The sequence below is a fragment of the Pteropus medius genome, unplaced genomic scaffold (genome assembly GCF_902729225.1).
Source record: "Pteropus medius unplaced genomic scaffold, Ma_sr-lr_union100, whole genome shotgun sequence".
Taxonomy (NCBI): Eukaryota; Metazoa; Chordata; class Mammalia; order Chiroptera; family Pteropodidae; genus Pteropus; species Pteropus medius.
This window is the reverse complement of record NW_024349796.1, coordinates 5,072,882-5,094,516: the sequence shown is the minus strand read 5'-3', so window position 1 is coordinate 5,094,516 and position 21,635 is coordinate 5,072,882. Positions and strand designations below refer to the sequence as shown.

The following is a 21,635-nucleotide window of genomic DNA, read 5'->3' as shown; positions in this document are numbered from 1 at the left end:
TGTCCATTGATGGATGAATGGATGAAGAAGATGTGATATTATTCACCATATAAAAGAAGAAAATTCTGCCATTTGCAACAGTATGGATGGACTGAGGGCATTATGCTAAGTGAAATCAGTCAGACAAATACTGTATATACCCATTTATATGTGGAAGAAAAAAAACCCCTGAACTCATATAGAGAAATGGGTGGATGGTTGTCAGAGATGGGTTTTGCGGGGTGGGGAAAATGGGTAAAAGTGATCAAAAGGTACAAACTTCCAGTTGGGGACATGACGTACAGCACGGTGACTGTAGTCAATAATACCTCATCGTGTATTTGAAAGTTGTTAAGGGAGATTTTAAAAGCTATCATCACAAGAAAAAAATTACGTGAGGTGATGGATGTTAACTAAACTTATCCTGGGAATCATTTTATCATGTGTACAAATATGAACTTGTTACGTTGTACATCTGAAACATATAACATATAACATGTTATATGTCAATTATATTTCAATTTTTTAAAAGATAGTTTTAAAGACTAAGAGTGGTGCTGTAAAGAAACCCAATTAACTTTGTCAATGAGGATGACCACCTGTTTTTTAACCTCCTATTCAGATAAAGCAGAATTATTGTTTCATGTATATAATGGAGGAAAGTGTTTCATAGAGTTGATTATGGGATGGTGAGTAGGAAGAAATAAGAAATGACTTCTTGGCATATATTAACATAAGCCAAATATACAAATAGCTGATACACAAAAGATTCAATGGAAAACTATACAGCTAACAAAATTTATAGAACAATTCTATTCTCTACGATTTTATTTTAAAAAACTCTTACTTGTTTGAAGTTTCCAATTCACAAAAATTAACAATGAAAAAGTTTTCCCAAATCTCCAAATAGTGCAGAAAAGAGACAGCAAAACTGGTTACTTTTCTAAGCTTAGTAAGCACCCCCTAGATTTAACAGCTCCTAAGGTAGATACCTGTTATATACTTTTTTTTTTTTCCTAGTAAACACATAGTCACAACGTCCTGAGAAAACTCTGGTCAAATTCCACATTTAGGCTTGGATCTTCCCTCACCCTTTAGTGTAATAATTTTTATTTCTTTCTCATAAGAAATGAATAGTATAAAAAATTGGTGTGGCCTATGGTCCTTATATAAAGCATATCATGTTGGTATGTGCATCTTTTCTAGAAATAAAAATTACATAAATTACACAAATGTACACATTGCAACAAACGGAGTATGTAATGCTTACTATTTTATCGATATTAGAAAGAATGTACTCTTTGAAGCGGCCTCAAATAAGAGAATTAGTGTTGGTCATGATCTAGATAATAAGAGGCCACGTCCTCTCTTTCAAGCCATTATGGGCACAAGCACCTGTGTCTCCTACTTAAAAAAAAAAAGAGGTGCGTGCGTGTTGGAGAAATACTTCAGAACCCCTAGGTCTTGCGAAAAAAGAGCAGATTCTCCAGCAGATGGCTAAAATTAATGTGGGAATTTTGTGATGTTAGTCGTTGGATTAAAGAATAAAGTAAAACACTTTGGTCTCTGTCCCTTGGTGCCTTGAAATTTTTGTCTAATTGCTGAATTTTCAAGACCTAGCCCGCGTTCTGGCAAGGCTGTAAAGTACACAAATTCATGATCAATGGACACCAGCCAGCTGGAGATCCAATGTTTTCCAAATTGACAAATCCCACTGGTTCTAAGGTGGCCTCTGTGTCATATTTTAAGCAGGTCATACGCTGCTGATTGAGCGTGGAATTCATTAAACCAGAACATTCAGTAGATTTTAAGGGTGTTGCGGAAAGCCTGTGCCAAACGTGATGCCTGCAATCTTTTTCCAGAGTGACGTTTTCCACGACCTCGGCAGGGCAGTGCTGGACAGCGCCTGGCAAGGCTACAACGCCACTCTGCTGGCCTATGGCCAAACTGGCTCTGGGAAAAGCTATTCCATGATGGGGTCTGGTGCCAACAAGGGCCTTGTTCCCAGGGTGTGTGAAGAGCTCTTTCAAGCAACTGAGACTCAGGAGAGAAATCAAGAACACCAGGTATGTATTATTCTAAGAATCCTTTTTAAAGGATTTTTTCTCCCATTATTTTGGAAATCTCTCGTCTCAAATGGAAGTTATCGGCATCTCTATTTTAGGATAACGTTAATTTTCCTTACCAAGATCCTTATCACGTGATTACAAAATTGAGTTGCCACTAAATAAAAGGTTGAATTTTTCTGCTTCTGTGGAGACACCTTTAAAAGGCACCTTGAGTGTCATAGAAGCGGACATCTTTGGTGTCAACACTAGCAAGGTATGACCGTTGATGCTTATGTAATAAAACCTCGGCTGACTCAGGTCTATGGTTTCTCTTGCTCCCCTTCTTCTACCAAGGTTGTGGGTGTGTTCTCATCTTAATTTATTGATTTTTATGTCTAAACAAAGAATGCTATTTTGTTTCTTAATTGCAACAGCATAGTTTCCTACTTGTCCTGTCCTGGAAGGCCCGAGACTGAATTTTAGATTCATTTGAAGGTTGGTGACATTTTCACGGTGAAGAGTAACCATTAACGTAATTAGCTTTAAAGCAGTAAAATGTCGCAAACATCTCGAAGCACAGTCTATGTTTCTGCTTCCTCTAAATGGCGAGATTAAATTTGTATTATGGAAATTCAATAATGGACCATCTTTTTTATCTGAATTTTCCCCCCATTTTAAAAGTAATGTGTTCAAGTTAGAAAATAGAAATTACTCATAATTTTATCACCCAACTAAATACTATTAACATTTCAGTATTTTCCTAATTAAAAATTGTTTCAAAGTCATTACATGAATAGTTTAAAAATTCAAATGTCCAAGAGAAAAAAATGCCTATGTGCACAAAAAGACTCATACGCGAATATTCCACAGCAACACATTCACTGTGGCCAAAAGTGGAAACGACCCAAATGTCCATAGAGTGATAAATGGATGAGTGAAACATGGCGTATCCATACAATGGATTATTTAGCAGTAAAAAGAGACAAAGCATCTGTTACGCACTACAGTGTGGATGACCTTTGAAAACATTATGCTAAGAGAAAGAAGCCGGACGCAAAAATCATATATTGTTGGATTCCATTTGTATGAAATGGCCCAAACAGGAAATCCATAGACAGAAAAGTAGATTAGTTATTGCCCAGGGCTAGGGCTGGGGGGTGCGGATGAGGGGAGGAGGTAGAGATTGAGGAGTGGATGCTAATGGGTTTCCTTTCACGGGGACAAAATCTTCTAAATTTGGGTTGTGGTGACCGCTGCAGGGCTCTGTGAGTATACTAAAGACCACGGGACTGCACACTTTAAAGGAGTGAGCTGCGTGCAATGGGAATGATCTCTCAATAAGGCTGTTTTAAAGTGATACTAGAAAGGTTTATAATGGAAACCGACTGTCTCTGCCTGTCCCTGCTCCTCCCTCACTGACCCCCACAGGTTTTCATCTTCAGCTCGTTAGCTGTTTGCCCTAGTCTCTCTCTCTCTCCATATTTAAAAACGTTGTTTTTTCTCTTCTTAGAAAGCAGTGTTAGACATCATCTACTATCCTCCCACCATGGCGGAAGAGAACCTGTCACACCAGCACCCCCACCACAAGACTTTTCTCCCCACACACCCCTGCATTAGTATAAGATTTGGCTAAATCTGTAGTGCTTAACATTTTAGCTGTGGAAATATTGTTCACTGCTGAACCAAGTCATACATACACTGTTTCTACTCTTTGTTTTCCTTCGGGTTTTGAATGGCCTTTTGTATATGTCTCGTTGTCTATTAATCTCTGTTTTCCTAAATGCCCCAAACCACCGTCACCTGCCTATTAACGATATCGCCCATGTGCTCGAACTTATCAGTTCCACTATTTTTCTCGGGTCTCCTTCAGCAGGAGTCTTCTATCCTCCTGCAAAACTGTCATTCTGGAACTTTATTTCAACCTTCTTTATTGGCTCCTCAGATGACTAGATTCGATATATTCCTCTTTACTGGTTAACTGTCGCCTTTTATTGCGCCCTCCTCAGAAAAGGGGCAGGAAGGGTACATTGCCCTCATCGTGGCACAGCTGAGAATATCTTTTCTTACTTTCACACTTAATTGAAGTTTATCTGGAAGAGAATTCTAGATCACTGAGAATATTGAAGACATTACTTCATTTTCTTTTAACTTGCAATGTTCCCATTGCGAAGCCTGGTACCATTCTGCTTCCAAATTCTTGGTACGAATATTACCTAAAGCATTATACAGATTTAATGCAATTCTCATCGAAATCCTATTGGCATTTTTTAAAGAAATAGAACCAAAAAATCATCAGATTTGTATGGCAGCACAAAAGATCCTGAATTGCCAAAAACATCTGAGAAAAAAAAGAAATGAAGCTGGAGGCATCACTCTGCTTGACTTCAAATCATACTACAAAGTGACAGTAATCAAAACGGCATGGCATTGGCAGCAAAACAGACACATGGACCAGTGGAACAGAATTGAGCATCCAGATGTAAACCCACGTTAATATGGGCAAATAATTTTTGACAAAAAAAGCCAAAAACATACAATGGAGAAAGGAAAGCCTCTTCAGTAAATGGTGCTGGGAAAACTGGAAAGCCACCTGCAAAAGAATGAAACTAGACTTTGTCTATCACCACACACTAAAATTAACTCAAAATGGATTAAGGATCTGAATATAAGACCTGAAACAATAAAAAGCATAGAAGAAAACATAGGAACTCAACTCAAGGACCTTGGACTTAAAAAGGATTTTATGAATTTGACCTCAAAGTCAAGGGAAGTATAAGCTAAAATAAATGAATGGGATGACATCAAACTAAAAAGCTTCTGCTCAGCAAAAGAAACCATCAACAAGGTAAGGAGACAACCATCCAAATGGGAAAATATATTTGCAAGCAACATCTCCCATAAAGGCCTAATATCCAAAATATACAAAGAACTCATACGACTCAATAACAACAACAAAAAAAAACAATAAATGATCCAATGAAAAAATGGGCAGAGGACCTGAACAGACACTTCTCCTTAGAGCTCATGCAAATGACCAACAAATATTTGAAAAGATGCTCAACATCGCTAGCTATTAGGGAAATGCAAATCAAAACCACAATGAGATACCATCTCACACCTGTTAGAATAGTTATAATCAACAGGACAAGTAATAACAAATGTCGGAGAGGATGCGGAGAAATAGGAACCCTCATACACTGCTGGTGGGACTGCAAATTGGTACGGCCACTATGGAAAGCAGTATGGAGGTTCCTCAAAAAACTTAATTGATCTACTGGATGATCCAGTAATCCCTCTACTGTGTATTTACCCCAAAGACTTGAATACCCATATCTGAAAAGATATTTGCACACCAATGTTCATAGCAGCATTATTCACAGTGGCCAGGACATGGAAGCAACCGAAGTGTCCTACGATAGATGATTGGCTAAAGAAGCTGTGGTACATACACACAATGGAATATTACTCGGCCATAAGAAGAGATGAAATACTGCCATTTGCGACAACATGGATGGACCCTGAGATAATCATGCCAAGCGAAATAAGCCAGATAGAAAAGGTTGAAAATCACATGGGTATCACTTATATGTGGGGATATAAACCTAAAAGCAACAAAAGAGCAGAGACTCATGGACATGGACTATAATCAGAAGTTACCAGAGGGTGGGGGGCAGGCGGGAGGGGGGTGGTAGACGGGATAAAGGGGTTCAAACATGTGGTGACAGAAGAAATCTAACTATGGGAGGTGAACACACAGTGAAAATATATATATGCCTTACTGTTAAAATGTACAGATGAAACTTATTGGATTTCATTAACTAATGTCACCATAAAAAATAAAATTAAAAAATAAAAATAAAAATTCTTGGCACATGAAATTTTTTTATTGTAAGTTTCTCTCTGGCAGCCTTTATGATCTTTTCTTCATCACTGATGTTCTGCCACGCCTTAGTATCGGCCTTTTTTCGTTTATTGAGCTGGATACTCAGTGGACCCTTTTCAATTCAGATTCCTGTCCTTCAAATCTGGGGATCTTTTCTTATATTATTTGTTATATAATTCTCTCCCCTGTGTCTTGTTTTCCGTTTTTGTAACTTAATAATTAGATTTTGGACCTCTTGTACTAATGTTCTAATTTATTATCTTTTACTTTCCATTTTCTATTTCTCGCTTTTTTTCCTGCATTCTAGAAGATCTCCTCAGCTATATTTTATAACCCTTTTACTACATTTTTATTTTGGCTATCATTCGTAATTTATACTCTCGTTCTCTGATTACCCTTTTTCATGTCATCCTGCTTTTTCATGGATATTTCTTTACCTCTGAAGCTATTATTGGGTTTTTAAAAGTGGTTTCTTCTACTCTATGCAATGTTTTCCCCAAGTTCCTTTTTTTCTATGTTTGTTTTGATTTCATTCATATTGGAGGCTTTTCCTGGTGTCCTAAGCCCTGGACCTTTGCTCATTTTATTTATTACTTTATTATTTATTACTATTTATGCCTACAGCACCCGGTCTTCCTAGGTGGTCTCCCATCCAAATAGTAACCAGGCTCGACCCTGCATAGCTTCCGAGATCAGACATCAGGCTTATTCAGGGTGGCATGGCCGTAGACCATGGACCGTGGCTCAACTGGGGTGTGAACCCAGGACATTCTGTGTGTAAAGCAGGCATGCTAACCGCTACACTATGGAATCACATCCTCATTTTAAAACATGAGATACCCTGAAGCTAGTTGGAAGCTCTGGCAGCTGGGTTTGATCGGCAGGACTCACCACAAGGTGACTAACACACAAAGCCAGCTTTTCATGAGTAGGAGGTGCTGGTGGCAACATGCCAGCATCTCAGGGCCTTTTCTCTAGGTTGGAGTCATTCAGGTTCCTCGAATCTTTTGTTGAAAAGATATAAGCCTGTTTAGCAATATGCCAAAAACACAGTAAAGCCCAATCTTTTTATCTACATGTGTTAAGATTGGAGGGAGAGCCATAAAGAACAGCCTTTTTCTGTTCTCAATTGAAACACACACACACTACTGTTTTGCACAGATTCACCACTGTTTTCCATCTGTTTATAATTTATATTAAGAACTTCTTCCACATCATTAAAAGTATTTGAGAACCTCATATTGCATGTGAAATGAAGCTTTACCACATTTAATGTTAGCCTTTCCCTTTTTTTGGACATTTGTATTGTTTTCATATTACTATTTTTCAAAGATGACAGTTTCAAGAGAATCTTAATTTCCTTTATGTTTTTTTTTTTTCCTATGCAGGTTACATTCAGTATGCTGGAAATTTACAACGAACAGGTAATAGTGATTCTACATTTTGACACACAAATCTTAGCGACTCTGTAGCTTAATACACCTTAGGGGCTCATGTCACCTACCCTACAGGTAAAGTTCAAACTCCCAAGCCTGGCTTTGACCACCCAGCCCTAACTCCCTCGCCAGCTTCATTTCACGTCCCTTATCTCCACATACTCTGTGCTTCAGCCTCGTAGAACTGTTCCTCCTTTCCGGAAAGTGTTTTTCCTACATCTATCTTTTCTCTGCCTGGACTATCCTCCCTGCTTTCTCTGCCCTTAAAGAAACCACTAACCTTCAAGACCCAGCTCGAATGTCACCTCCTCTGTACATCCCGAGGCAATTGACTTCCTGGGGTTATACCGGGGTTGCCAAACTGTATTGTCAGGGGCTAGGTGGTAAATATTTTAGGCTCTGAGGGCCACGTGGTCTGTTGCAACTACTCATCTCCACCCTTGTAGCACAAAAGTAGCCACAGACAATATGAAAATGGTGGGTGTGGCTGTGTACCCATAAAACTTTGGTTTTGGACCCCGGAACTTGAATTTCACATGATTTTCACATGTCACAAAATATTTTTCTTTTGATTTATTTAATTATTTTTTTTTTAAGTCATTTAAAAATGTAGAAAGACAGTCTTACCTCAAGGATCTTATAGAAATAGGTGGTGAGCTGAGGGCAGGGCCACAGGCCACAGACTGCTTACTCCTACGGTAGTTAGAGTGTGGTTTCAAACCCCAGCTCTCTCATCGGCTAGCTCATGACTTTGGAAAAATCGCTATGTCAGAGCTGTTTGCTCATTAAGAAAGGAAGGAGTTTAGAATAAGACACTACGCATTGAGATGTACTAAGTTTTATATTTCTAACACAGTGCCTTGCAAACACTAGATCCTCAGCAAGTGTTTTCATTCTGCCCTTCCCCTTTGCAGTAATTATATTACATCGAAAAATTTTATGTACATATTTGTATCTCCGAAACAGCTAATTTTCTTGTGATGACCTTTCTGTTTGCAACTCTTAGTGCAGTGTTTGGTTTTAAATGGGTGCTCCCTAAGGGTTGCTGAGAAGATGAATTGACAAAGGGATCTATAATTATAAGTTTCTTATGGGCAGAGCCTATATCCTAACAGTTTTTGTGAACCTCAAGCAGTATGCGAAGGCTTGCACTTAATCAATCAATCAATCAATAAATGTTATTGAAGAAATAAGTCTGTCAGTGTTTTTCTCTTTGTATTAAAGAGAGAAAATAACCATTTCTTACATGCTTTTATGAGTCATTTATTACAATTGAAGGTTGACAGTAAATACAAATGAGTTGCTAAGGTCCCTGATTTTCTATTTCTTTCAAGTTGATGGGCTTGGAGGACAGTATGGCTCCTTTATTTCATACCAGTAACGTTTAAAGAGCTACTTTATTTCCTCTATTACCAAGTTCTTAAGGGGAAGAATGGGGGAAAGGCAACTTGCTGTGGTCCCTATGACACCTATTTATGATGATAATCTCCCTGGAATTGTCTCCTTGTCTGTAAAATAAGAACGCTGGACATCCTAAGATGGTTTTCATGCCTCACAGTCTATGAGTCGCTGGTAGTTTGCCGTTAGGTACTTCCGCAGTCAATGAAAGCGAAGTTCATTAGACGCCTTTAATGTGTCAGATCATGCTAGACTCTGAGGGTGAAGAAAACCTAAAACATGATTCCTGCCATGGAGAAGTTCAGTGGAAGATATAACACCCACTCCAGACAGTAATGCATCATGTATGCTGTGGGAATGACAAACAGAAAGAGACAAGGGGGTAACTAATACTGCCCGGGCTGTTTTGTGTTTGTCAAGAGGAGTTAGACTGGGCCTTGGGAGATCTAGTTCATGAGCTTGGTGAGGCATGTTATTAGCGGTAAAGAATGCCAAGTAGGGCATTAAGTTCGAATATATGGGAAGCGTGCATGAAGCTTACGAACAGCAGGCTGTTTCCTGTGGCTGGAGTTGACAGGGGCTAGGTAATTAGTGGGAGGTGGGGCGCATCAGGAGATGAAGCCCAAGATAGGTTACCAAGAAGTGAAGAGCCTTCATCTAGCAGGCGATGGAGCAGCGACGGAGGATTTTACAAAGAAAGATAATTGATGGGCGTTTTAGAAGGTTTCTCCGTGGGCCCAGTGACGTTGGGTCTGAAGGAGCACCAACTAGAGGCAGAGTTGGGAGAGTCTCACGGTAACCTAGGTGAGTGATGAAGATCTCGTGACAATCATCAATTTTGATGTCCAGACACACCCTGGAGGGTCCTGGTCCAGGATCTGCCTTTGTCTGTGGGTCCCCACACTTGCATCTAGATAAACCTACTCGTTTTTTTAACCTACTCGTTTTTAATAAGCCTTATTCAGTCACATCATCAACTTAGATACCACTTCCTACAATTCATATGACTCCATACAAGTTAGAGAAAAGGCTTCCTAGTGAAGGCAAAAGTTGTCTCTATGTCGTGTCCCCTTATCTCTGGCCCTTATGTCTACCATCCTAATTTTGCTTGCCCAAACTCCTATTGGTGATCCTGCTCTGACTCCAGGACTCGAAGCCATGGAAAACTATTACGAAGAGAAAGCTGGGGATGTAACAAACTTCCCAAAGCTCTCATTGCTTAGAGACAGAGCCAGGACTAAGAACATAGGTCTCCCCGTCCCCAGCCCACCTCTCCCTGCACCACTGGACACAGACTGCTGCCTGCAGGGCCTCCAGATCTTCTGGGCTCCCACGGCACGGCCCCTCTTTGCCTCGTCAGAAGTGGCTTTTTGTGGGGAGAGGCAATATAGGCTTACACTGGAGCCCGTGATCCGAGTGTGACATCACGCAAATCTCCAACAATAAGATCCAGAGAATTAGCCATATTCTCTTGTTAGGTTTGACTGGAGCAACTTCTGTTTGGATCCAATAAGTTTCCCTGGGAATTCGAGGTTTCGGGGTGCTGGGATTTGTGGTAGCGTGATCAGCCCAGGCACAACGGGTCTTCTGCTTACATTAGGTGCTTTGAATGTGACTAACTTCTGATTAATTTTCTTTTCATTTATCACTGTTCTCACTAAAGTAAGCCTTCATTCCTTCGTTAGAGAGAATTACTGATAATACAGAAAGGGGTGAGGATGATTGGTTCTTGTAATATTTATAAAGGTGTTTCCAATCAAATAAAAACGGTTGAGGAGATGTCTAGGAGGGTGTTTATAAAGAAGAGAACAGTGTTCTCGAGCACAAAAGCTTCAGAAGCACCTATCTGAAGCCAGATACCTAGATGTCTGCTAAAACATGCTGGAGAAACACTTGCTTCGGTGCCCCAAACGCAGAGTGTCACACAGGAATTGTAAGCCCGCCTCCGGTTACCCTGTTCTGCCAACAAGCTTCATCGAGTGCCTACGATGTGTCAGGAACTACATCATGATCTACTAGTGAAAAGACATGGTCCCACCCAAAAGGAGTTCACAATCTGGTGGGAGTGTGCTTAGTACTCGAAAATAATAAAACTTGAGTTTCTTAAAAAGTTTCTGACTTCACTAATTCAACAGGGTTCTCCCTATTTTCTTGCTTGCCATTTCCTGTTTCTACTTAAATTATGAGGCTGTTCAGTACCTACAGAAATTTTAACATACATTTATTAGCACAATAAATATTTGTTGAGCACCTAAGATATTCTAGGCAGAGCTCTAATAGCTAGTAAAAAAAAAAAAAAAACTCTGCCTTCCTGAAGTTTACACTTTTAATTTTTTTCCCCACAGGTAAGAGATTTGCTATCTAGAACCAAGAAACCTGGAGGGCTAAAAGTGAGGGAAGATCAACATCTGGGCTTTTATGTGGAGGGTCTGACGTCAGTGCCTTGTGAGAACTATGCGCAGATTGAAAGGCTGACGGAACAAGGGACAAAGATAAGGACCACGGCTTCGACCAGCATGAATGCCAGCAGCAGCAGGTCTCACATGGTCATCACCATTCAGTTCAAGCAGGTGAGGTTCAGCGAATGCCTCTGTCCTGCTCTCCCACCGAGGTGGCCCCTGGGAAAGGTTCCCATTAGCGTTGTGAGCTGGTGAGGGTTAGAGAATCCTTTCAGGTTCGACCTATGATGCTGGCGGCTACTTCCAACCACAGGCTGCAGGGTCGGGAGCAGGGGAGTGAGACACCTGTTCTCGTCTTGCCTCCCCTATGTCGGTGTCCCACCCTGGCGCCCCGACACAATGATGTCCAGCTTTGGGATCCTAGGGGACCACCAGAGACCGAAGCACCTTTCCTGTGTTTGGAAGTACCAAAATAGAGTCCTCGAGACCAGGTAAGCCAGCCATACAGCTCTTCACGAACTTGAACCTTCGATACACTAGAGCACACTTTTCTCCTCCATCCTCCTTGGTGGGTATCAGAGAGTGATGTCTATAATGTCACCGGTTTGACTCAGAAATGCTTACGGTTGGCCCTCCACATGGCAGGTTCAGCATCCTTGGAGTCAACCAACCACAGATGGAAAATATTTGCAAATAAATAGGTTATGTTGTTGCTGACATGCACTACGTAGCTAGGCCTACCATGGCCGTGTGAGTGCTGAACATGTACCGACTTTTTTCTTGTCGTTATTCCCTACATGATACAGTAGAACCACTATGAACATAGCATTTACATTGCATTAAATATAAGTAATCCAGAGATGCTTTAAAGTCTATGTGGGGATGTGTGTAGGTTATATGCAAACGGTACGCCATTTTACATAAAAGACAAATGTCCACAGATTTTTGTATCCCTGGGGGGGTCCTGGAACCATCGCCCGTGGATACTGAGGGATGACTGCATTCACAAAGCCTGAGCAAGCACATGAGTTCGCTGTGATTTCCCACCTCTGTCCCCTAAGCCGCAGAACTAGAAACAGACAATGTCATAAATGAAGGTTGTCCCACCCTAACTGGGAATAGTGAAAAAACACTGGACCGTATATGATTGTTGACCAGCTCTGGGAAATAACTTATGCTTCCTGAGTCCAGTTTCCTGTTCTGTAAGATAACATAAATCGCTCTCCTTACAGAAATGTTGGGAGGCTTAATGATACTGCGTTTTAAATAACTTTGTAGTCTACCACCATGCCACGCTGAACGAGCCTGATCCTGTCTCATCTCGGAAGCTAAGCAGGGTCGGGCCTAGTTAGTATTTGGATGGGAGACCACCTAGGAAGACCAGATGCTGTAGGTGTAAAAAAATAAAAAATAAGGGATCGTAAGCTGACAAGGTCCTTGCAATCTGTGAGGTCAACCAAGGGTTGCCTTGTCTAAAAATAAAATAAAGTAAAAGAACTTTGTAAATTTTGAAGTACTATTCACTTGATTTCATAATCTTAGTAAAATTCACGAATTCATATTTGTTTTGCTCTGTTTTTTTTTAAACTTGTACTTTAGAGGCAAGAGAAGAAAGAAGCTGAAAAAAATGAACAGAGAGGTCTAGCATCATACTGCTTATCGGAGTAATGACAACATTTGTCGCTGCATGCCAGGCGTGGTTAGAACCACCGCATCTATTATGTCCCCACCCCACCCTCCCAACGTCCCGAGAGTGCCGTTAACCCTGTTTCACTGCTGAGAAGTAGAAACTCTGAAAAGCGAAGTCATTTGCTCATAGTTGTGTGACCGGCCAGGGATAACATTCTGTAACATTCTCCAACCCACGTTCTTTCCATTACACGACCGAACCATCTGGACAGTTACTTAGTTTGCAGATTTCATGGTATTTTATGTTTAAAATATTTATTGAGCATAGAGATACTAGAGCAGTCATTGGTATCTAATGTATCATTACTTTGTAGCTAATGTATCATAGCTTTGTAGAACTGGGAAGGGGCGGCCGAGATATTTGGGCCTGGTAATGTCTTACTGGAAAATGTCATTGGAAAGAGGGTGGCGTTTTAATCTGTAAATTTTTTTTATATCTTTTTTGAGTGTGAAATGTCATTAGAAAAAACTAATTTAAAATGTAAACTAACCATTTGCAATGACATGGATGGACCTAGAGGGTATTAGGCTGAGTGAAATAAGTCAGACAAAGATAAATACCATATGATTTCACTTATCTGCAGAATCTAAGGAACAAAAAGAACAAACTAGTCAGAAACAGACTCGCAAATGCAGTGGACAATTTGGTGATGGACAGAGGGGAGGAGGTTTGGGGGTTTGGGAGAATGGGGTGAAGGGTTAAAGAAGTACACATTAGTGAGTTGATAGCTGCACGGCACAGGGGATGCAGTTAGCTTTAATATACTGGCTAAGTGGAGGGCCAGGGGAGGGAGGGAACAATAGAGGGATCATTTTAAGAACTATGTAGATGTCTAACCAATGTACTGTACACCTGAAACTAACTAAGATAAATAAAATGTAAACTAGATCAATTTCATGTGCGACCTGCGACCGTCCTGACCTTGTGACCTGTGGCCCCCCTGCAGGCATTTCCAGACAGAGGCCTCACCAAACAGTCGAGTATTAATTTGGTGGATTTGGCAGGAAGTGAAAGGCAGAAATCTTCAGGTTCCGAAGGAGACAGACTGAGAGAAGGATCACGAGTTAACTTAAGTTTGACCAACTTAGGAAACGTTATCAGGTAAATAAATAGTCAACGGATAGGTATTTGTACCATAAAAATGGCCTCCAATATCAAAAATGGGGATAATCTTGGTTCATCACCGTTGTCACCAGTGCATGCCTGGTCCTCTTATATATTTTATTTTAAACTGATTGATTTTTAATAAAATGAATACTAATGAAACTGCCACCCAACCCACGAAATAGTCGGTATTGCTTTCCTGCGTTTCCCTGGAAGGTGACCGCCATCTTGAACTTTATGTTTACCCTCTGTCTGTCTCTCTCCTTCTCTTCTTTCTCTCATCCTTTCTTGTTTTATCACATGCGAATTCATTATTTGGTGGCACCCATTTTCGAACTTTATAAAAGTGTAATTTATTATATTGTCTTCTGGATCTCGCTTTTAAAAAGTTATTAAGGTATAAATGACATAAAGTGCTCAAATTTTAAGCGTGCAGTTTTAGTTTTGTAGACGTGTATATCTATGTCATTACCACCCCATGAAGATATAGAGCATTTCCAAAACCCGGAGCTCCCTTATCCCCTCTCCTCGCTTTTACTCCCACTGAAATGAATTGACCTTTGTCGCCAAATATTAGTTCTGCCTAACTGATGTTATGGTTATGGTTTATAATTTGCATTTTTGTGTCTTAAGGAGATTAGAGTTAGAAAGATCTCTACCTACATTATACTTAAGTTCCTATCCATCTGGAGTTGATTTCCGGGTGTAGTATAAGGTAGGCATTCTTTACGGTACTTTTTCCTTATAGATGACCAGTTTTTCCGGTTACATTTGTTGAATAGTCCCTTTTCTCCCCAGCGATCTACTCTGTTACCTGTCATACGTCAGAATTTAATATATGCTTAACGCATTCTTGGCTCTTTAATCTGTTCAGTTGGTCAAAATCTAGATACAATAGATATTTTATTTTCTTATCTGATAATACACAGATCCTCATCCCACTTATGCAATTGTTGATATGTAATTTAATCCTATTTTTCTTTAATCTCAAAAGGCTTTCTTACTACTTTATACAGTGTTTATGTACATTAATTCCCTCTATTATTCATTCCTTCTTAAATCTCGGAGCTGCTATCTAAGATCAATTTCTTTCTTTATTCTTTGAGGATCATTTGTTGATGACAAACGCCCAGTTTTCTTTCCTAAATCTGCTAGATTCTTTAGATTTCTTTTCTGCGACGATTTCTCAGAGATGGGCGTGCCTCCCTCCCCCATCCCCACTCTCTTCAATGCCAGCACTGCCTCCTCTGTAGTCCCCTAAAGCAGGGGTCCCCCACGCCTCGGGCCGCAGACTGGTACTGGCCCATGGCCTGTTAGGAACCTAGGAACCAGGCCGCACAGCAGGTGAGTGGCAGGCAAGAGAGGGAAGCTTCATCTGTATCTGCAGCCACTCCCCAGCACTAGCGTCACCGCCTCAGCTCCGCCTCAGATCACAGGGCATTAAATTCTTATAGGAGCTCCGGTCCCTGGTGCCAAAAAGGTTGGGGACCGCTGCAGAGCAGGGTGGGGACTGAGACATTCGCTTCTCACTCACTCTTACTCTGGTGCTGTAGTCATACTGGCTGTTTCCAAGGCAATGTGACAGACAGGGAGAAGGGCTGACCCCACCCCCGTACACATCCGCACACTGCCCGCCCCACACGCTCTTCATCAGACTCTAACCCTTCTCTACACGCAGATTCACCATAGCCGGCGGGGTTTTCCTGCAGGTTTGGGGCGGGGCTGCTTCCTCAGTCTGGGCTTCCTCTGCACAGGTTTCTCCAGGGTTGACAGGGCAGAAGGAGCCAGCGGCCTGTGCTGCTTAGCTAACTTGCTTCAGCATCTTTGCACGAAAGGCGTCCCAATGATTGGATATGACTTAGAGTCATGTCTCAGATCTATGGGGTCCAAGAGGGGACTTGAGGGGTGTTCCTGACCTAGCCCCAAGGAGGCAGAGGGCTTCCTGAAACATTCTTTTAATTTAATTGGCTGTTTGTGTTTGTGTTTTTGTTTTTTTGTTTTTTCCAGTGCTCTGGCCGACGCAGCCATGGGGAAGAAAGTCTTGCATGTTCCCTACAGAGATTCTGTTTTGACCAAACTGCTGCAGTCTGCCCTGGGCGGGAACAGCAGAACCACTTTGGTAAAATGGCTTTCTTATAAGCTCGTGGGCCCATTCGGCTATTATTATTATTGTCGTTATTATTAAAACCATTCTCCACGTACCACTAAAATAGCTCTTTGCGTTTACATAGCACATTCTTACTTACTGCCTCATGACTCCTGGAGTTCGTTCTACTGTGGTGTTCAAAGAAACTTTCTACGTTGCTAATTTTGCTTTTTAATTTATCTTTTCTGTAGTTTTCAGGTTCTCTACAAGGAACATGTATTACTTTTATTATCAGGAAAAAACTAATAGTTTTAAAAAATAACAGTTATATTCTAAAATCAGCAGTTATTTCATGGCAAGTCTAGAAATCAGTTTGACTGTGTTAGATGCCAGGCAGATGCTCACTCTGCAGAGCAGCTGAATCATGTCACCTCAGCAAAGACTCCAGACTCTCATTACTGAATGTTGGCCAAGTGGGTAAAATCTGGGACCTCCTAAAATTAGAGATCTTTGCTCTTCAGCTTTGGGTGCAGGAAGAGATCAAACCAGGCAAAGTCTTACCTCTACCCTTGTGCCGGCCTCCGGTCTGCTGCCCCGGACAGAAGTGCTCACTGCAGGGGCCTGTTACACACGCTTCTCTCCAGACACAGCCCTACTTTTTATCATTTAATCTCGCCTATTTTGAAGTATTTTCTTTTACAATTTTTCTGCTTGTCAGTACCTGTCGGCCTCAATGGGACATTCCCCAAGAACCCAAAATAAAAGCGGCCCATAGATGCCCTCTGATCAGAGGCTACAGAATCTAACGGGTCTGAGCAGGTGTGTGCATCACCCATCACCTGAGAGGGATGACCTCCAGATCTGTGGACGAGGCCCTTAATAAAAATGCTGTGGTGGGCAGGAGGTCGAGGTGGTCATTGGTCATCTCAGGAGGCAAATAAAAAAGAGAAACTGCAAAGCCGATGTCTAAGCTCTAGAGTTTCTATGGTGCCAACCCCAGTTCCAGCATATTTACCTTAAAATCTCATTTTCTTTATTTCTAAAGTGGACATAACAACATCCACTTGAAAATAGACAGTTCCCAGCTTACAATAGTTCGATCTAACAATTTTTCAACTTTTAAGATGGCGCTAAAGCAGTACGCATTAAGTAGAAACCATACCTCGAATTATGACCCTCGATCCTTTCCCGGGCTAGTGATCTGTGGCAGATCATTAGCATATTCTCTTGGGCGGCTGGGCGGCGAGCCGCAGCTCTGTCAGCCAAGAGATCACAGCATCAACGAGACCGGTACTCTTTACAGTGGGCTGTTTTGCCAGCGTTTTTTGGATGTTGTGTTTTGTTTTCACACCCTCTCGTGTCTACAAAACACCCATGTGTCTCCCGCTTCTGGTGGGAAGAGGAGGAGGAAGGCGTTTACTCTTGAGATGAGACTCAAGATAACTGCCCAGCCGTAGGCTAATGTGAGTGACCTGAGCATGTGTAAGGTCGGCAAGGAGAAGCTAGGCGTTCGGTTGGTTAGGTGTATTAACTGCATTTTTGACTTAGGATATTTTCAACTTACGACGGGGTTATGGGGATGTAACCCCGTCGCAAGTTGAGGAGCATCTGTTTTGCTGTGGTGATTAAGTGAGCTGATATGAAGGGACAAGTTTTGAAAGCTGCAAAGCTAAACAAAGATACAGGATTTTTCACCAGACTCCTGTGCCACCACGTAGGCAGTGACATTCCCTCCTGTTCACCCTCATGGGCCTGCCCACCTCCACCTGATCAAAAGGTTTGTTTTCTCACTCAAATGCCAGGCAATTAATCCAAAGTTGATAGCCAGACTTGAGATTGTACGAGTGGCTCCCGGGTCATAAGCAAGTTTTACTGGTCTCTGCACTGCCAACATTGAGCTGTCATTTAAGCCCTGAGCAAGTCCGCTGGGACTCAGTGCTGAGGGCAGGGGGCTGCGAGGTCTGCAGCACAGGTGTTCCAGGTAGTTGGGGCCGGTTCAAGCCCCAACTCTGCCAGTTATCATCTGGGTGACCTTGGGCATGTTATTTTTCTCTCAGCCTCAGTTTTCTGAGTTGTAAAGTTTGAATAATATTGTAAATTACAAGATGTTCTACGAATGTCAGCTGTATAAGATCAACAATAAACCCCTACGTAAAAAATGAAAACTAAAAGGGATATTTCTTACAGATAGCGGCCATTAAGTCCAGCTGACATCTGCTACGAGGAAACTTTATCGACATTAAGATATGCTGAAAGGTACATTTATGAAAACTTCTCGTCTGTAGGGTTCCGAGTTCTAGATCTGACAAACTCTTCCAGTGCCCTTGATACAGGTGGCATTGGGGGAATGGGTCCAGGAGAAGGCAGAACGGAATGATTCACAAGAGAAGAGTGAGAGGCAATGAAACAGAGGAGACAGAACTGGCAACTCAGGGCCCCCTGTGCCTGCCATTGTCACTCCAGTTCTGGGTGGGGGAAGAGCTCAGACCAGCGGGAGGAACATGGTGCCAGTCCTAATGGGGTTGGGTGCCGGTCTCCCTACAGGTTCCGCCAAGTAGCACAGCCATCCACAGATTCCTCCTTTTGTCACATGGGACAGTAGGGAACAGTGGCAGGCAGGGGGTTTCTATACCAAGAATAGGTGAACACAACCATGTAAGAGGCAACTTCCAAGGTTGGCGACCAGCCGCCAGCTCTGCAGCTTTCCCTGTGTTGGTTCTCATTTCCCCAGGCCCCATATGCAGACCAGACCCTTTGGAGGAGGCCCATAGGTCACAGGTCTCTCTTCTCGGGGAGGGGCTGTCACTGCCAGGTCCCTTCCTGGCTGACTGGCCTGAGAAACAGGCCCACAGAGTTAGCCTTGGCTGGAGGCTGTGGCCGAGCCACTTCCTGCTTTCCAAGGCAGGCACTTGGTCCCCACCTCTCCTGACCCTTGTTAGAAAGAGGAGGGGTAGAAGCCTCTGACCAGAGGCCAAACCCCCTGCAGCCACCACACCTCCTTCCCGTCCACGCAGCAGACATTGAGAACCTGCCCTGCAGTGCCCTATCAGGTCCAGATGGGGACTTGGAATTCTCGGGCACCTGGAGCTGGCTTGTGAAATGAAACTTACTGGCCTACGCTGTCGCTCATCAGCTCTACAGGCTGGCGCGTGGGACAGAACCTGGCCCCATCAGCTATGGGACCTGAACCTCCCTGCCCATTACCTCGCACAGTGAAGGGGGCAAGGGACCACACATGAACCACTCCTGGCAAAGTTCCGCCCAACATGTGGTTGATGCTCAAAAAACATTAGTTATTATGCCACCAAGCATGCGCCACCACCACCGCCCCCCGCCCCCCGGTGTTTCCTTTGGCCCTCTACTTGGAGAAGGAGCCCCTTGCATTTTATTGACAAATATGTGCATTCTCATTCTTTACCGTGCAGCCTCAATATTATTTTACTCAATTAAATGTCTCCTCCCAGCACCGGCACCACAAAATAAGCATGTTAAGTCAAGTTCTGTCTTTCCTAATATCAAGAACGCTCGTTTTCTCTCCGCTTATCAAATGCAAATCTCTTGTTGGCCGTCTTTACCTGAGAGACTGTGTGTTTCAGAGGAAAGAGAAGACGGTACCCAGAAGTCCTGGGCTCCGGTCCCACATCTGCCACTGACTGTGTGACTTGGGGCAAGTTCATAAACACTCCTATTCTCAGTGAGTCAGGTTGCCAGATTTGCAAATAAAAATACAGGGTGCCTAGTTAAACGTGAATTTTAGATAAACAGCCAGTAATGTTTCAGCATAGGGGTGGCCTGTGCAATATTTGGGGGCATCCCATATTTTCTCTGGCAGCACTAGACAGGAGTGAACTTGATAACCTCTAACCCCCTCTTAGCCTGGTGCACTCGGCAGAGCAGTCGCTGACGCCCCAGGGTCTGAGTTACTACAGTAGCTGCAGCGATTGAACAGATTCTTTTCATTAACTGAGCCCAATTGGCTGAGCGTGTTGAGAGCCCAGGACAGGTCAGGGGCTGGGCCCCGGCTGAGCGACTTGTGTTTATCTGAACCACTGAAGTCCCTTAAAGGTTTACTGGAGCCTCACAGGGTGGAACCTGGAATCGCTTCAGGGTGAAAGGTTCCCACTTTGACTGTTTGAGATTAGAGCAGGCCCAGCTTCCGGCTAGCCCTCCAATGGAGCTGTCCCAACTGCAGGGGCTTCCAGGCCTGAGTGTGTGTCCCTCTCTGCACATAACAGGGCTAAAAAGATCCGGAACAAAGCCGTGGTCAACACTTACACGCTGACGAAAGAGTCGAATGCCGAGAACAGCAAACTGCTGCTCGGGTGCAGACGCTCCAGGATGGCAGGTAAACTGAGTCAGGAGTCAACCCTGAGTCCAAGCCAGAGAGCTGGGAGCTGGAGGAGGGACCAGCATGGGGCCTGGGGTGGGCACCTGGTCAGTCTGAGCAGCGCCCAGCGCAGGCCAGGGGCACCCTGGCCTTGTTGAGGACATTTTGGCCCTGACCTTGGAAGAAATCACTTTGAGATAAACGTAGATCCACATGTGGTTGTAAGAAATCATGTCCCTGCTCTTCTTAAATTGTCATTTTAGTCTCATTATCTTGCCATTTTTATTTCGAGGCCATTGTTTCTCCCGGGACTTTTTCCTCACCAGAGTTGGATGGTGGCCATTTAACATTCATTCTGATGGCCTCACGGTTAAGTGATGTTCCAAGCTCAAGCAGCATTAGCGGCAGTGTATTCGAAGATGCTCAGCCCTGGCCACACATTAGAGTCACCTGGTGACCGGGCCAATGAATCAATTCTTAAAGTGTCCAGGTGACTCCCCTGTGCAATTAGCAAGAACCGCTGCTTCTGGTGAAGGCAGCATGGAGGTACATATAATCTCATGCACATTAATAATTTAGAATGAGATGGATAAAAAAGGCAAAATATGAAACGAAGTAGAATTCGTAAAAGTGTTCGGCATGGAGACACTTGTGCCAGCACTGAGGCCCCACAGTCGCCATCTTGCCTTGCATACCCCGCCCCTCCCCACTCCAGAGCAGCTACTGCCCCAAACATGGTCCCAGAGCAGCGCTACTGCACCCCGCCCCCACGCTGCCTCCATGACCGGCCCCACCTGGCACATCTCCGAGTCCCGGCTCCCCGACTCACGAAGACTTTAGCTCCAGCAAAGCCACCTCCTGGTCTAGGCGTGGCTCTGCTTGGCCACAGGTCTCTGTACCATCAAAATCTGGACACGCTCGACTTATATATAGCATCTCATTTCCGTTATTCACAAGCAAAGACACAGAATATGTGAAAAACGACGTAGGATAAACCGTTCTTCCCGAATCCCCTGGCCTTGGAGGAATGTCCGGTAACCACGGCGTCAAACGAAACGCTCTCGCTTGCCCATACCAACAAAAAACAGCATGGAGCCTCACGCCTCCCCGCGGGGCCCTTCTTGCTCTAGTTTCCTATGAATTAAAAGGTGGTCATGCTCTGTAGAACTTACCGAGCGATTTCTTCTGCATGCGTCGGTGCAGTCCGCTCCCCCACTCCTGCCGAGAGCCCCCACGGCCCCACCTAGCACGGAGCCGAGGTTTCCTGCAGCCTCACCCTTGACGC

At 43.2% G+C, this 21,635-nt stretch overlaps 1 protein-coding gene across 1 annotated transcript in view; it reads left to right on the top strand.

The window, feature by feature from the left end:
• Positions 1-21,635, top strand: part of LOC120619306 (kinesin-like protein KIF28P) — a 63,444-nt gene that overhangs the window by 16,906 nt on the left and 24,903 nt on the right. The window contains exons 3-10 of the mRNA XM_039883630.1: positions 1,842-2,045; positions 7,299-7,334; positions 11,090-11,314; positions 13,780-13,934; positions 15,945-16,056; positions 16,934-16,936; positions 18,215-18,279; positions 20,259-20,364. Of these exons, the coding sequence (XP_039739564.1) occupies positions 1,842-2,045; positions 7,299-7,334; positions 11,090-11,314; positions 13,780-13,934; positions 15,945-16,056; positions 16,934-16,936; positions 18,215-18,279; positions 20,259-20,364 (906 nt within the window). The remainder of the gene's footprint in view (positions 1-1,841; positions 2,046-7,298; positions 7,335-11,089; positions 11,315-13,779; positions 13,935-15,944; positions 16,057-16,933; positions 16,937-18,214; positions 18,280-20,258; positions 20,365-21,635) is intronic.